At 43.4% G+C, this 16,741-nt stretch overlaps 1 protein-coding gene across 1 annotated transcript in view; it reads left to right on the forward strand.

Moving 5' to 3' along the window:
• The window catches only part of RDX (radixin), a 98,065-nt gene extending 82,402 nt beyond the window's left edge, over positions 1-15,663 (forward strand). Inside the window, exons 16-17 of the mRNA XM_064577473.1 lie at positions 12,538-12,635; positions 13,974-15,663. Coding sequence (XP_064433543.1) covers positions 12,538-12,604 — 67 coding nt within the window. The 3' untranslated portion in view covers positions 12,605-12,635; positions 13,974-15,663. The remainder of the gene's footprint in view (positions 1-12,537; positions 12,636-13,973) is intronic.
• The last annotated feature ends 1,078 nt before the right edge of the window (positions 15,664-16,741 follow it).

The raw sequence follows: 16,741 nt of genomic DNA on the forward strand, positions 1-16,741 counted from the left end.
ACATTTCACTTTTGGGGGCCCAAGTGAGAAAGATCTGCCAATAATTAAAACTTTTCTGACTTCTTCAAATTCTGTAGTCAGAAAATGTTACTTAAAAAATCAACAGCGTAGGGTTTTCTGAATGTACATTGGTGGCTTTTTGGTTCCTAATTTCCTTTGATTGCCACCACATCCTCAGTGGTTCAAGTTTGTATTTGTCTACTTTTGTTAAAACAGCAAACGACAAGCTCAGGTCATTGTAAAACACTTAGTGATATAAGGTACTTTAGCAGGACACCAAAGAGTAATAACAAAAGTATTACAAAGAAATGTGATGCCGCGAGGTTTTTTTTAGTTTTAAGGAGGTAGATCAGCTTAGTGTTTTTTGAACATCTTCTAAGCTACAATGTATGTGTAGTCTTCTCTTAGTGTGCTAACGTGGTCTTTCTGAAGTTAGGAAAATGTCCTTTGATTTCAGAACTTTCTTTTCAGATATTGCTCTTGTGCCTATAAACTTTGACCTAGTTCTTAAATGATTTTCTTGGGCCACAGATAATTGGGTGTGGGGGTATAGAGCCTAGATTTCTTTCAGGAGTGCTAGTAATATTTTATGTTAGAAGAAACATTGGTCTTCGTGGTTTGTGGCCTCCCTCTCCCCCTTTTTCCATGAGATTCACACTAAATTCTAGGCTGATTTCTCAGAAGGGCCCGGAAGTCTGTAGGGATCACCATTTTCCATTGCTCTTTCTGCTGCCCCTGCTTGTTCCTGCCTCCATCCTCTTCTCAGTCAGTGGAGGGCAAGTCCATTCTTTCAGTGAATCAGGCCCAAACCTTGACCGTATACATTACTCTTCTCTTTCTCTCATACCCACACCCAACCCAACCAAAACCTGTTGGCCCGACATTTAGAGTACATAATATAGCCCAGAATATGACCACTTAATGCATCCTCCACAACTGTCACCCTCTTCCATTCTCCAGGATTGCGTGCATTGTTGCTAGAGCCTTCTGATGGGTTTTCTTGATTCTTCTCTTTCTATTCTAGTCTGTTAAGACAGCAGCCTTAAAAAGGGAAGTCAGACCCTACCACTTCTGCTCAAAATCCTCGGGGCTTTCCATCTCAGACTAAAAGCCATAATCTTCTCAGTGGTGTCCAGAGCCCAGGATCTGGTACCTTGTTGCTCTTGGACCTCACTGATTTCCCCTTCTTTCACTAAAGTGAAGTCAGCTGGCTCCCTGCTTAATCTTTAAACTAGCCAGGGCTCTTATTACCTCAGCTTGGTATGCCTTTTTCCCCCAGATATTTTTTATAATTTATTTCTTTGTGATCTCCAGGATTTTGCTTAAATGTCCCCTCACGTGGCCTTCCCTTACCACTTTATTTAAAATTGACTTTTCCCCGTATTCCCTAGACATTCCTTTCCATTATCTTTCTCTGTAGCACTTATCATCTAACATATTTGTTTATATGCAGATCTTCCTCGACTTAGGATGGGTTACATCTGATAAACCTATTGTAAGTTGAAAATACCCTAAGTGAAGAATGCATTTCATACACCTAAGCTGGCAAACATCTTGGCTTAGCCTAGCTGACCTCAGACAGGCTCAGAACACTTACATTAGCCTGCAGTTGGGCAAAGTTGTCTAACACAAAGCTACTCTATAATAGAATGTTGCCTACCTCATGTAATTGGCTGAATACTACACTGAAGGTAAGGACAGCATAGTTGGGTACAGGACAGTCGTCAGTATGATCGTGGGGCTGCCTAGCGTCACGGGGGAGGAGGGGAATTCTGCTAGCCTACAGAATTCAAATTTTGAAGTGTGGTTTCTACTGAATGTGTTTCACTCAGTAAGTCATGGACTGTCTGCATCATTTATCGTCAGCCTTCTGCTGCTGGAATGTATGCTCCGCGAAGGCGGGAATTCGGCACAGCGGTAGGTGCTCCGTGCCTAGAGCAATGACGGGCACGTGGTCGGTGCTCTGCCGTATGTGCTAAGTGAACAGGAGGAAGTGTGGGAGCTCTGAAGGAAGGCACCTAATTTTGCTGGAGGCTTCCAGGGAAGAGATGCTCCCTAAGCCAAGTCTTTCAAGAATCGGGTTGTTCCTAATCGGGGACAAAGATTGGAAGACTGTCCAGATAGAAGGAACTACATATACAAATACACGAAGGCATAAAAAGAGCGATTGTGGTGGAATTGTCCGTTTATAGAAGTATGAAGTCTGAGCTTCAGAAGGTGGAGCCATGAAGCCTAGAAAACCATGAGAGGAAGCAGTTGTGCGTGTGCCCCTGACGTTTCTTTTTGGACAGCTTAAGTTTGGAATGCTGGTAGAATGTCCCATGAAATTTCCCAAGGGTGCAGTGTAAGGAGAGAGACTGGGTTTAGTATAGAAGAGTACAACAGCTGCACAGTCACTCCATGGCAGGGATGTGGGCGGCATGCGTCACCGCCAGCGTCACAGGATTTAAAGTCTACACTGGTTTTCGCAACAGGAAAATAATTGAAAGGAGCACTGTCCCTTTTTTTTTTCCCACTGAACTGCACAGTGTCTTCTGGAATGCATTCCCACAAACCTATGCATACAGCAGGAAAATGCTCTTCCTGGCAGTGTCCTGTCACCTCCAGATGTCTGAAGCTGACACCGGTGTGCCCCTCCCCCACACCCCGCTCAAGTCCCAGAGGTGATGTCTAGCAAATGAACATCTGTGTCCATGTTTACAGCTTCTGGGGATGCTCCGTGTGGCACTTGAATGATTGAACCTACTCAAATAATTTTAGTCATTAAACATTTGTTAAGTACTTGAAGAATCTTGAGGATTCATCGATAATTTCAAAGATTCATAGTCTGGAGAAGGAAACCGAAGAGTTAAGAGTGTGACAACGAGCCAAGCAGACTAGAGAACACATACGAAGATCTAGGCAGCAGCTGGCCTCTTGCGGACATCTGCAGGCCTATAGAGGTGACAGTGATTGTCAGCAGTTCCCTCAGGAACGAGTACCAACTCCCCCTCCCCCCAGGTTTCCGTTTAAGGCTGAGGGGACATCTCAGTGGATGTCCAGTGGCGGTCTCAATGCTGTTTGCATAGGGGTTCCAGGAAAAGTCACGCCTTCGGAATCCTTTCTAATGCTAGAACTAGGGGCATCAGCTGTGGGCAGGGGCTGAAGTCTGGGACTAAAGCCTGCTCTAGAGCCCAGTAGGGGGCAGTGCTGAGTAGTGGCAGGACGGCCCTGGGGTGTGGGTTAGGAAAGTCCACTTCTAACTTGGGCTAATTCTAGAGATGCAGGATAGGTGAAAATGGGTTTTGTGTATGTTCTGGAGCTGCTAAGGAACTTTTGGTGGGATGAGTCCTTGCATTTATTCATCCAGATATTTTGGTACCTGGTACCTGGCAGGCATCATGTACATATTGGTCTTTGAGAATGTAAGAGTAAGACTAGATCCTTACCCTCATGGACTGACTTTCTATAGAAATACATGAAACACAAGCAGAGTAATTCAACCTAGTGCGAACTAGGTTGAATTATGTGAAATTGCCACTCTCCAACATCTTTGACCTATAAAAACAGCAAATTTGTATCAATACTATGAAACAAGTGACTGAGTTGGGGAGAATATTAGGATAACTAGGGATAGGAAGGTTAGAAAAAGCCTCTTTAGGAGGTGGCATGTAAGTTACCCCCTGAAAGAAGAGAAGGCCAGCTTCTTCCTTCCTTTTATTTACATCAGGATGGTAAATGCAAACGTGGGAGGGATCAAAGGAGCGCCCTGGGCCTTGGGCTGGTGCATCACCAGAAATCTCGTGCTCTATGGAGCCCAGCAGCGTCTCAGATGCAGTAGGCCCACTGCTGCTGTACCTGCTGGTTTTCCAAAACAAGCCAGAAAGCAGCTTTTTAAAAAAAGAACATTCAAAGAATAATGCTTGAGACATTAGGTTGAAATATAATTTTTATGTGAAATCTCCTAAATTTTACATGTCAGCTATTTCAAAAATTTGAGAAAAAAAATTTTTTTAAAGATCTTATTTATTTGAGAGAGAGAGCGAGCACCAGTTGGGGCAGAGGGAGAAGCAGACACCTCCCTGAGCAGGGAGCCCGATGTGGGACTCGATCCCAGGACCCTGGGATCATGACCTGAGCCGAAGGCAGACGCTTAACCGACTGAGGTACCCAGGTGCCCCTAGAAAATGTTTTGTAAACCAAATAATGTATTTGCTTGCCAAAAGTGGCCCACTGGACACCAATTTGCAATCTTTGTTTTAAAGCATTCCGGGTAGAGGGAACAGCATATGCAAAGACAAGAGGCAAGAAAGGGCTTGACTTGTTGAAGGAACAGAAAGGAGGGCAGTGTATATCCAGAGCTGAGTGAGCCCAGAGGAGAGTGTTGTGTAAGATGAAGTTGGAAAGGAGCCAGATCACAGCTCGCAGAAGTCTTCAGGCAGAAGCGCAGGGACAAGTGTCAATTCGGTGCGCACACAACTCAGCAAGCACATACCCTGGGGCCACACAGGGTCGCATCTGCCTGGAGGAAAGGATGCCTTCCCTGATGCACACAAAGATGTCCTAAGTGTCCCAGCTGTCCTTGAAGGTAGGTGTGTGATTCCATTTTACAGGCGAGTCAGCTGCCTAAAGGCAACCACATTTCATTTGGTTTTCTTCGGAAGCCCACATCCTTCTAACTACAAAACACCACTTCCCCAAGTGAGATATGTTTATGTGATAGTGCCCCTTGGTGGATATTCTTGTCTGCGTGGCTCAAAGAGGATGTAGCCATTAATTTAAAGCCCAAAGAAGAATGCTTTAAATATGAAGTTGAATACAGAGTAGCAGTGACCTGATGTCAAACCCCACAAAGTTGAAGACCAGACTGACTTCTTCAGTTGTTTTGTGTGGGCTATTACCACCAACCTGCCAAGAGTTTAGTGCTCTCATTTTCAAGATAAGGTGAATATCACTTAAAGTTGAAACACATGATTTACTCTTGTGGGGGTGAGAAAGCATCCTTTTCTTTTTGTTGAGTGTTAAAGCCTTGGAAATCAAAAGAAGGATCTGTGCTCAAAGGATCTCAGACATCCAGAGGAAAGTGAATCCGAGAAGTGAAGATGAATATGGATAGAAATAGGCTGCTTCAGCCACACAGCAGGCATTGAATAAAATTTTCAGGAGCTCAATGAGTAGGTCCTGAGTGATAAGAGCTAAAAGGATCAGAGGGAAGAAGGCTCTTGTCGGGAGAGTTGCCATCTGGGGAAGAGAGGAAAGCCCAAGAAATGCAGTCCGTGTACTGCATTCAAGACAGGCTTACAGGTGAAGTTAACCACCTGAGCGAAGGTCTGCAGGAGGGGATTACTAAATTAGCTTTCAGAATTTGGCATCACAGTGTTTCATTAAAATTCACCAGTCACTTCTTTGTCACTTGTTAGGATGTTTGAAGAGAGAAAGCATCATTAATAACATTTTCCAGATGCTCTATGTGGGTTATTTGATGTACTTTATAGATAAAAATGGATCTGATTGTACCTTCCTTATGATTCTTTGAGCTCTTAGATTTTTGCCTGCAGAATTAAAGTGAAAATTGTATTTTTAAAAGAAATCACTATGATCACCTGGATTTTGCTTTCAGATTGGTAGATTCTAATTATCGAATAAAAGCAGAAGTTGGCAAACTCTCTGTACAGGTCCAGATAATAAATATTCTTGACTTTGTAGGCCAAATAGTTTCCTTTTTCTTTTTCTTTTTTTTTTTTTTTTTTAAGATTTTGTTTATCAGAGAGAAAGAGCACAAGCAGGGGAGAAGCGGTGATGCGGGGCTCCATCCCAGGACCCTGAGATCATGACCTGAGTTGAAGGCAGACGCTTAACCAACTGAGCCACCCAGCCAAATATTTTTATCACAATGACACAACTCTGCTAATGTAGTATAAAAGGAGCCAAATATAGGCATATGTAAATGAATGAGCAAGGCTGCCTTCGAATAAAACTTTATGCATGGGTGCCTGGGTGGCTTAGTCCGTTGAGCTTAAAACTCTTGGTTTCGCTGCAGGCATGACTTCAGGGTCCTGAGATTGAGCTCCCCTGGGGCTCTGTGCTCCGTGTGGGGTCTGCTTGTCTCTCTCCCTCCCCATCTACTCCTTCCCCTACTCATATGCCCTCTCTCTCCCTCTCTCTCTCAAATAAATATCTTTTTAAAAAAGAACTTTATGTATGGACACTGTAATTTTTTTTTTTAAAGATTTTATTTATTTATTTATTTGAGAGAGAGAGAGAGAGAGAGTGAGAGAGAGAGCACAAGAGGGGGTAGGGTTAGAGGGAGAAGCAGACTCCCTGCCGAGCAGGGAGCCCGATGTGGGACTCGATCCCGGGACTCCGGGATCATGACCTGAGCCGAAGGCAGTCGCTTAACCAACTGAGCCACCCAGGCGCCCTGTAATTTGAATTTCATTTAATTTTTATGTATTAATGAAATATTCTCAATTAAAAAAATGTATGTTACAAATCATGGTCTCTACAAAAAACAGGTGGGGGGCTGGATTTGGTCCATGAGCCATGGTTTGATGACCCCTGAAATTAAAGGATTTGAAAATCAGTCATGTTTTCCAAAGGCCAATGGTGTGGTTTTCCTGGCTGTCAAGAATTTTATTTGATCATAGAGGGGTCTTATTTTGCTGGAATGAAAAGTTTTTTGTTCTTTGTTTTATTGTTTTGTTTTGTTTTTCAGCAGTGGTTCTCACTAGCATGCATCAGAATCACCTGGAGAGTTTGTTTAAAATGCTGATTGCAGGACCCCCTCCCCAAGTTTGTGATTCAGTGAGTCCAGGTGGGGTCCAGGAACTTGCATTTTTAGCAGGTGAGGCTGATGCTACTGTGCTGGGACCACTCGTGAGAAGCACCGACTCAGCCGCGAGAGTGCCCAACACTGGGAATAACGTGGTTGCTTTTACTCAGTGTCCTTAGAGTAACTATTGACTCTTCTACCTAGATGGTTTCTTGGAGACCTTCAAAATTCTAATGGTTTAACAAAGATAATTGGTACCAAATCTATAATTTCCTATCGTAGTATTTTTCCTCCATTGATTTCTGATTATTTTAAACACTTAAAAACTAGAGAATGTTTTACCACAGTGTTAGGGAAAGAAATGTGCCTAGGAGAAATATAAAGGAATATACATGTTATAATATTATACAGATGACCCCTGTACAACATGGGGGCTCAGGGTGCCCGCCCCTTGCTCAGCTGAAAATCCATGTGCAACTTCTGACACCCCCAAATTTAACTACTAAGAGCCTGCTGTTGAGTGGAAGCCTTACCAATAAAGTCATTTAACACATATCTTATATGTTATGTAGATTACATACTGTGTCCTTACAGTAAAATCAGCTAGAGAGAAGAAAATCATAAGGAAGGAAAATACGTTTACAGTACTGGACTGTATAAAAAAAATCCGCCTGTAAGTAGCCCTGCACAGTTCAAACCCCTGTTGTAAAGGGTCTGTGTATATATAAAATACTCATGTACCAGGGTTTCTTTTTGTGGGGGGAGGGGCGGAGGGAGAGTGAGAGCCTGATGCAGGGCTCGATCTCACCACCCTGAGATCATGACCTGAGCCGAAATCAAGAGTCAAATGCTTAACCGAGTGAGCCACCCGGGTGCCCCTCATGTATCGGCTTTAAAAACAGTACATTGCCAGTGACTTTGACATTCGGTAGCCCTCCTCTATCACGTCAACCTTGCCTGTGAGTTTTACATTGTAGCCACAAGCAATATGATGTCTGGTTTATGTGATACCTAGTTTTGCATGAATATGAACTTCATGTAGTTTATCACACGGACACACATCCATTTTGCTGATTACAGCAGTGATTCATTCTCACTGCTGCGAGTCTGTTTACCTTTTGAGTGTCCTACAATTTATCCATTCCCTCGATGGTGGACATTTGTCTTGTTTCTAGTATTTTTTACAAACAATATAGACACAGTTTTGTACATGTATCTAGTGAATGTGAGCAATAGTATCTCTGTGGCTGAGACCTAGGTGGGGAATTATTCACTTACAGGCTACGTCCATTTTCAACTTGACTATGTAGCCATCAAGTTACTTTCTAAAGTAAAGGTACATTCACATCTTTACTACGTATGTGATAGTACTAGAATTTTTAAACTTCTGCTAGTTTGATAGGTTTAAAATGGTATCATACTGTGCTTTTAATTTGCATGTTCTTGATTACTAATATAATTGAGAGTTTTTTCTCATATTTATGGGCCTTTCATGTCTCCTCTTCCTTGAAATGACTATTTTTTTTTTGGCTTGTTTCCTATTACCTTCTTTATCTTGGTCTAATTGCTTCGCAGAAGGTTATTAATCTTTTGACACTTAAAATGTTTTACAGTTATCTCCTTCCAAGTTGTACCTCATCTTTTCACATTTTTATGGTTTTTTGATGGATAAAAATTTAAATTTTATTGTAGCTTAATTTATAAATCTTTTTTCTTATGATTTTCTGGCAGTCTTTTGGTGTGTATCTTGTTTAAGAAACTGTTCCTTTCCTTGAGGTCATGAAGGTATTCTGCAGTTTTTCTATTTTCTTCTAAATGTTTTGTTATTGTTACACTTGGGTCTGTAGTCCAGCTAGAAGTAACTTTGGGTATGGTATGAAGTATGATTCATTTTTCTTCTAGCTAGATGACCAGTTGTCCTAATACTTGATTTGACAGTCCATCCCTCTTCCACTGAGGCATCACCACTTCTTTTTTTTTTTTAAGATTTTATTTATTTGAGAGAGAGAATGAGATATAGAGAGAGAGCATGAGAGAGGGGAGGGTCAGAAGGAGAAGCAGACTCCCTGCTGAGCAGGGAGCCCGATGCGGGACTCAATCCCGGGACTCCAGGATCATGACCTGAGCCGAAGGCAGTTGCTTAACCAACTGAGCCACCCAGGCACCCCGAGGCATCACCACTTCTTACCTATGTCAAGGATCTACATGTGCAGTCTCTGTTCTGTTCCAGGGGTCATACCATTCTGTCTTAATTATAGCCTTAGCTTTATAACAAGTCTTCATATCTAGTAGAGCTTTCTTTTTTCTCCACCTTGTTTTAATAATAAACTCCTGACTCCTTTTGGGCCTTCGTTCTACTCCATAAATTTTATTGTATTTTAAGTAGTCTCTACATGCCATGTGGGGCTCGAACTCACAACCCTGAGGTCAAGAATCGCATGCTCTACCGAGCCAGCCAGACACCCCTTGTACTACATAAATTTTAGAAATCATTTAAATTGGGGGTGCCTAGGTGATGCAGTTGGTTAAGCATCCAACTCTTGGTTTCTGCTCAGGTCCTGATCTCAGGGTTGTGAGATGGAGCTCCACGTGGGGCTCTGTGCTGAGCATAGAGTCTGCTTAAGACTCTCTCTCTCCCTCTCCTTCTGCCACTCTCCACTGCTCACTCTCTCTCTCTAAAGTAAATCTTTTTTTTAAAAGATTTTTTTTAAAATTTATTTAATTGACTGAGACCGTGTGAGAGGGAACACAGCAGGGGGAGTGGGAGAGGGAGAAGCAGGCTTCCGGCCGAGCAGGGAGCTCGATCCCAGGATCCCAGGATCCTGGGATCATGACCTGAGCTGAAGGCAGTCACTTAACCAACTGAGCCACCCAGGTGCCCTAAAATAAATAAATCTTAACAACAACAACAAAAAAGAAATAAATTATATGAGGAAAAAAACCTTTTGTTTGGAAATGTATTAATAATTAATATTAATTAGATTAATTTGGGAAGAAGTTACATCTGTACAATATTAAATATCCTTAGTCAGGAACATGTTCTAATTCTCCCATTTATTGATGTCTTCCTTTATGCTGTTCAGCAAAGTGTACATTTTTGCCCTAAGATCCTACATATCTTTTGTTGGATTTCTTATTAAGTATCTTCATTTTTACCATCGTCTAAGAGTTACATTTTAAAACTATTTGTGGCTGGTATATAGAAATGAAATTGATTTTTGTTTGCTGACCCTATATTCAGGAACCTTGCTTAGTTCTTGTTGTTTCTAATAATTTGTGAAGTCTTTTGGGCTTTCTACATAAATAGTCACCTGCCGAATAATGTCAGTTCTCAATCTGTCTTCTCAATCCCTATAACATTTATTTCTTTGCCTTGTCTTACCGAGCTAACTTGACTGACATGTTCAATCAATGTTGGACTTAAGTGGCAACTCGTCTCTGATTTAAGAGGATTGCTTCTAACATTTGCGTGGACATGTTTGCTCTCGGTTTTTGGTTCATGCCCTTTATCAGGTTAATGAAACTTCCTTTTATATACATATGCCTATTTTGCTAGAGTTTCTTTTTTTAATAATCCTGTCCCTTCATAGGTATCGACCCCCTCATTCCCCTTCAAGGGCTGGGGTCTTCTACCAAGTTATTTTAATCTCATGGTGCCACCTGGTGGCACACTTTGAAATTTCTGACTTGATATCTTCCTGTTTCTTTTAGGGAACTATATGGATATAGTTTTTTAGTTTCTTCTGTTAACAGTGACACCCATCATTTAATTCTGTTTTCTCCCTTGTCCCTTATATTTCCCATCCTCCTTTTCACTTGCTCTTCCGTACTTCCTCGATATACTCATGCAAATCATTCTTTTTTCCTTCCTTAGTTTTCTTGCTTCTTTTATGAGTGTAAATCTACCTCAATTATGGTTAATCATGGTAAAAGTAATGCTGGTGACTAAAGAAAAAAAATACAGCACATATTTTTTTTTTTTTTAAGATTTTATTTGCGAGAGAGAATGAGAGACAGAGAGCATGAGAGGGAGGAGGGTCAGAGGGAGAAGCAGACTCCCCGCTGAGCAGGGAGCCCGATGCGGGACTCGATCCTGGGACTCCGGGATCATGACCTGAGCCGAAGGCAGTCGCTTAACCAACTGAGCCACCCAGGCGCCCACAGCACATATTTTTTAATGAAATCTGATACATGAAGTTCCAGCTCTGCTAACCCTCAAAGTCCTTGAAAATACTTAAAGTTCCCTTTAAAAATGTTCTCGGGCGCCTGGGTGGCTCAGTTGGTTAAGCGACTGCCTTCGGCTCAGGTCATGATCCTGGAGTCCCGGGATCAAGTCCCACATCGGGCTCCCTGCTCGGCGGGGAGTCTGCTTCGTCCTCTGACCCTATCCCCTCTCAGGTGTTCTCTCTCTCTCAAATAAATAAATAAAATCTTTAAAATAAAATAAATTAAATAAATAAATAAAAATGTTCTCAAATTTCAAGTACTACTTAATCACCTAATTCTGCCCAGTTTAGCATCAAGTTCAAGTATTATAGAAAAACTTAAAAGTTTTAAAAAACTTAATACTGTGTTCCTTTATTGCTAGCTTTGACAAATTTGGGGTTTCTACTGTATTTTAGTGCAAAGCCTCAGTTTTGCATCATGGGTTAAACTGCCTGGACACTGCACTACTATTGATCTCCATGGGAAACAGTCCCCCACAGATGCCCTTCGGGCACATAACTGATCAGTAAGACAGAGATCGCCATCACCTGCATTTCCAACTGCTTGAACCACAGTGTAGAAAGTACCGTACGCAGCACTCTCCTAGGTCAGAGAACTCATGCATGGATAAGCTTGGCTGGTTTAGTGGTTTCTTTGTAGAGTTCACTGCGACCTCGTTTTTGATGTCTCTGAGGGCTATCCCTGAGAATGGCAGGTAAATCAGCTGACGAAGACAGACCGGGGACTGTAGGGCTGACACTGGCCTCTTTAATCACCGCAGGGCCACGTGGCTGTGGGGGAGGTGGTTTTTACTGTTCTTGGTCTTAACCCATCCCAGTCTTTTGGCAGGCAGGTGTAGCCTGCTGAGAATTTGCTTAATCAAAACAATGGGTCCTGTGGGTGGCTCATTCAGTTAAGTGACTGATTCTTGGTTCTGGGTCAGGTCATGATCTCAGGGTGTCAGAGATTGAGCCCTGCCAGGGCTCTGTGCTTAGCGTGGAGTCTGCTTGGGACTTTCTCTCCCTCTCCTCCTCCCCCCTGCTCTCTCGCTCTCTCTCAAATAAATAAATCTTAAAAAAAAAAAAAAAAAAAAAGACATCAACTATTGATTTCAAAGGAGGCACCACCACGAATTTTGGGCCTGTAAGTGGTTGGTGCCCAAAGGACATTTTAGGAGTGCCTAGATTAATCACGAGGGAACCTTAAATAAAATATAAAATCTGATCAGCGTTATTCTAATACTTACAAAACTTGGGTGTGTATGACTTTGAGATCCATCATCATTCTTGTGAAACCAATTCATTTGTGTGGAATTGTAACAACTATTAGAATTCTAGCATCCATTTAAAAGGGACATTTGAAGTTATTCTTATTTCCACATTGTAATAGCAGAGATTCAAGACTGGATTGGAAAAAAAAAAAAAAGTTAAAACTTAGGAAGATCGCTTTGGCCCTTTGCTGCCCAGCAGGCCCTCCCGGATCCAGGATGACAAGGGTGCTCCTGTCATTCTGCACTATTTGACTTCCTTCTGTGTTCTTTTGCTGAGTGCTTCCTAACCCCTTGATGTCTCTTTTGAAAGGTGGGGACCCAAACTGTATGCATTGTTCCAGATGCGTTCTTGCCAAAGCGGTATAAAGCAAATGTAACGGTTAGGAAGAAGGCTCCCTCCCTCGCTGGGTAAGTACAGCCGGCGGCCGGGGCCAGCCTACCTTTCCATGACACCTGCCAGGATGTTGGCAGGACCCCATAAAATCCAAATTTGTGCATCCACAGCCCAGAGCCTTTAATCTAGTGGCGTGAATTCCCAAGGGAGCTCCCCCAGAACAGCCCCCACCATTATGGCTTCGAGTTCCACCCCCTCAGGTTCTTTCTCAGTTGTTTAACTCTCTTGGGTTTTCTGCCAGTCAAGAACATCTTCCTCCCATGTGATGATTTTGACGTCGATAGAATGAGATTTTATCTGTAAACTATGTGAACTGATGGGACATGCTACTCTAGACTGTTCTGTTGTGATGTGGAATGAGTATCACGGCGCAAGTTCCCACATAGAACACCGTGTGCTGCTGGGAGGCTTTTTCTTATCTAAAGAAATTCAGATATACTTAAAAATGAATGAAAAATAAATAAAGATGAATTCAGATATACTTAAAAATGAATATATATATATATATATATATATATATATATATATATATATATTAGTGTTCTGCATTGATCTCAGTTTGGAAATACTTTAAAATCATGGATCAACATGATTACCTTGAAGCAGGTCGTTTTGAAATTCTTTAATTTCTTTGGCAGAGATGGTTCTGACCCATCCCATTTCTAAGTAAAACCACAGCAATGACGTCTACTTTGTAGATCTTGAATGATACATTTGAGTTCCCCCAAATTGCCGATTCATCCTCCCCAAGTTCTATAAACCTACCTCTAGCTGTATGAGAATATATTTGAGGTAATACTTTAAGATGTGGAATAAATGTCTGTAATAACAATATTATCTTTTAGATTTTTTTTTTTAATGTGACATAAAAAGTTATCATGGATGTTCTGTTCCGGGTGGGAATGTTTAGAAATGATTTGCTTCTTTGGCCTTGAATTTTGGATTGCTTTGAAATGAGTTTAAGGTCCTGCAAGCATCCCTGACATTCCGTGACATCACCGAAACATTGCCACTGTGTCAAAGGCCACGTGAAGGGCGTGAGGCCCATCCGTCATCATTTTGAAAGTGGTGTAGACGCTATAAAATGGGAGAGTCCAGTTTGTCTTACTCCCGGGATCTGAGCTAAAATCCCTCCTTCAGACATGTTCTTAACATTCCATACATAGCCACAAATAGCAGCCTTCCCAGCTACTTGCCTTTAAACCATTTCTTCCATTGCAGGAATTTATGTAACTCTTTCCGTTTTGTTTGCTGATGGGTAAAAAAAAAAAAAAAACCCAACTTAAAATTTACTTGATGTTTTGCAATGTTTTCCTCATGGGTTGCCACCTGTAATGTTTTTGCTTTTTTAGAGTGAATCCTTTGAGTGAGCTTAACTCTCTGCTCTTGTCATCAGAAGTAGGAAAAGAAAGTTTCTGCATGACTCACCAGAAAAGTCAAGATCAAATGACAGAGATTTTTGAATTATCCAGAGATGAATTTATTCAAGGATCAAAGGAGTTGGCAGTCGCCACATCCTTCAGCTTGAAATGTCCCAAAGTTGGCAGCCTTTGAAGAACTTGCTGGGCCCCTCTCTGGCTGATTACGATGCTGTTGACCCAGGAGGAAGGACAGGGACTTCCAAGTGGTTCCGGCCCTTCTCCCCCCATCCTTAGGGCTCCTCCAGCAGAAGTCAGCCTATGGGATTACGGTGATGAGGCATTAAAGGCTCATCTATAGCCACGGACAAGTCAGAGCTGACTGGTTTCTTCAGGGATAGAGATCCTACAGCCTCGGGTTGCAGGGATCCACACTGCCCATCAGCCCCAAAGGCCTCTGGTCGTCTGGTGTGTTCAGACTCCCAGACTTCTTGCTCTCATCCTTCAGGCCTTGTCCTTTCCCTGAGGTGCTAGGCGATTTGAGCCTTGGAGGCTGTGTTAGACCCGATCTGAAGACCCTCCCGCTGGACCCTGAGTGGGAAGTGCCCGAGGTGGGGAAGGCAGAGCTGCGGTAGATACGGGTTGCTCACGCTTGGGCGCGCCTGCCCCACGGGCTGCTCGGCTGGCTCTCTTGTGATTCCCGTCACAACGGTTTATGGAACCGTGACATGAAAGGGGTGTGTCTCTACCAGGGTCTCGGATCCGCCTCACAATTCTGGGTCTGAGCATTGCAAGATCCCCTGTTAGGTCCCCTCTGAGATCAGGGTGGTAGCGGGGCCACGGTCCGAGCGTAGGCTCCGCGGAACCCCCTGTGTTTTGGTGCGGCCTGTACTTGCCTGCGTATCCTGAGCTCTCTGTCCCCGCTGCACAATCCAGCAGCACCCTCCACCATGGCTAAGTGTTACCCACGACACGGGGGGGGATGTCTGGGGCCGTGCCTTTTTCAGCCCTAGTATGATCCTATTTAAGTGTAGTCTTCTTTCTTGCCTGACTTCCTGTTGGCTGTCTGTCTTCACGCAGGTCCCTGGCGTCTGACACACGGCGAGCTGTAGGATAAGGACATACCGAGACCTGCCTGATGTTCCGAATCCGGAATCCCAGCGGGAACCAGATGGACAAGCATTCCTCCCACTAGGGCTCTTGCTGGTGGTTCTCTTCACTGAGTCTCAGCTTACTGTTGGTTTTCCCTTTCTTGCTGTTCTGTCTCTCCCCAAACCCCTCTTGACTGCCGTTCCCAGGGACAGACCTTAGAAAGGTGGGCCAGGACTTGGGGCTTTCGGCCCTGCTCCCTGCCGCCCCAAGCCGGCAGCCCTTGTACCCTGTCTTCAAGGCACCACCCCCTAAAGAGATGCCTGAAGGCATTAGCTTCTGAGAACCCACCTTTTTCTGCATGACTAGCTTGTAAGGAGGGATACAGGGAGAGAATTTCCAAGAATTTTCCACCTTTTTCAAAAAACGTATGTGACTTACTTTTGGCTTTGAACTGAGAGCAAACTTTGTGGCGTACAGCTGTTTACTTGTGCACATCTGTGGAATCCAGAGAGCTCCACACCACATTCCCTTTCCTGTCTGGGCTGTTTGTATAATTGTATATACGTGTAGCAATAAATACATTCTAACATCAGCCTGGGGCATTCCTTTCCACTTGACTCTGCATCCTCACAGAAGGCCCCGGGTCCGGTTCTCATCCTCTCTGATTTCACAGAGTGTTAGTATGGAGTCGGCCGGTGTTTGGAAAAGGAGGCTAGACGAGTGTGGTGGCAGAGCTGGGATGTGAAGCAGCATTATTAAATCACTAAGGGGCACCATTCCTGGTGCTCTGGGGTGGCTCGAATGTCCAAGGACTGAAGCTCAGGGGATCGGGTGACACTTTGCCTTCTGAGCTATGTTAACAGTCCCTCCAAGAATGTCTTGGGCTACAATTATATGGCAGACACCTGCAGGTGCAAAGTTACCTCTTAAACATTTTCAGAAAAAAACACACAAAATACACCCCATGATATTGAATTTTGCATCTGTCCCCCATGTTTTTCAAGGGTACCGAGTCAAGTTGTTTTAGAAACAGTGTCCTCCTGGGGTGCCTGGGTGGCTCAGTCGTTAAGCGTCTGCCTTCGGCTCAGGTCCTGGTCCCAGGGTCCTGGGATCGAGCCCCACATCGGGCTCCCTGCTCTGCGGGAAGCCTGCTTCTCCCTCTCCCACTCCCCCTGCTTGTGTTCACTCTCTCGCTGTGTCTCTCTCAAATAAATAAAATCTTTTTAAAAAAAGAAACAGTGTCCTCCTAAAGGGGACACATAAGCAAATAACCTCTTCATTTGGCAGGTAAAATGCTGTTTGTCCTATCAAGGAGAATTTTTCCCCAAACTGGTCTCATAATTTATTTGAAATCTTTGGTTATCAGGCATTTTTAGAACTTAAAAGAGAATCACATACATTGTGGTTTCTCATCAGATTGCTGTTTCTCAGGCTCCTCCTTGATGATAAACGAAGTCCAAGTGAAACGTAAAACCTGTCAGCACCTGGGATGCAGGTGGGGGCTGGAAGTGGCCGGTCCTACGCCAGCATTTGAAAAACTACTTTTTCTGTATTGAAACAAGTGGACTGAGTGCTTGAGGAAATCACGTGGTCGAGCCCTTCGAACCGCTGGTCAGATAACCATCGGAACGGGGGTGCCCAAGCTGTTCTTCACCTTTTAACAGATCCCT

This window comes from Mirounga angustirostris, unplaced genomic scaffold (genome assembly GCF_029215605.1).
Source record: "Mirounga angustirostris isolate CCGP_5_RB_7025 unplaced genomic scaffold, mMirAng1.0.hap1 SCAF_13, whole genome shotgun sequence".
Taxonomy (NCBI): domain Eukaryota; kingdom Metazoa; phylum Chordata; class Mammalia; order Carnivora; family Phocidae; genus Mirounga; species Mirounga angustirostris.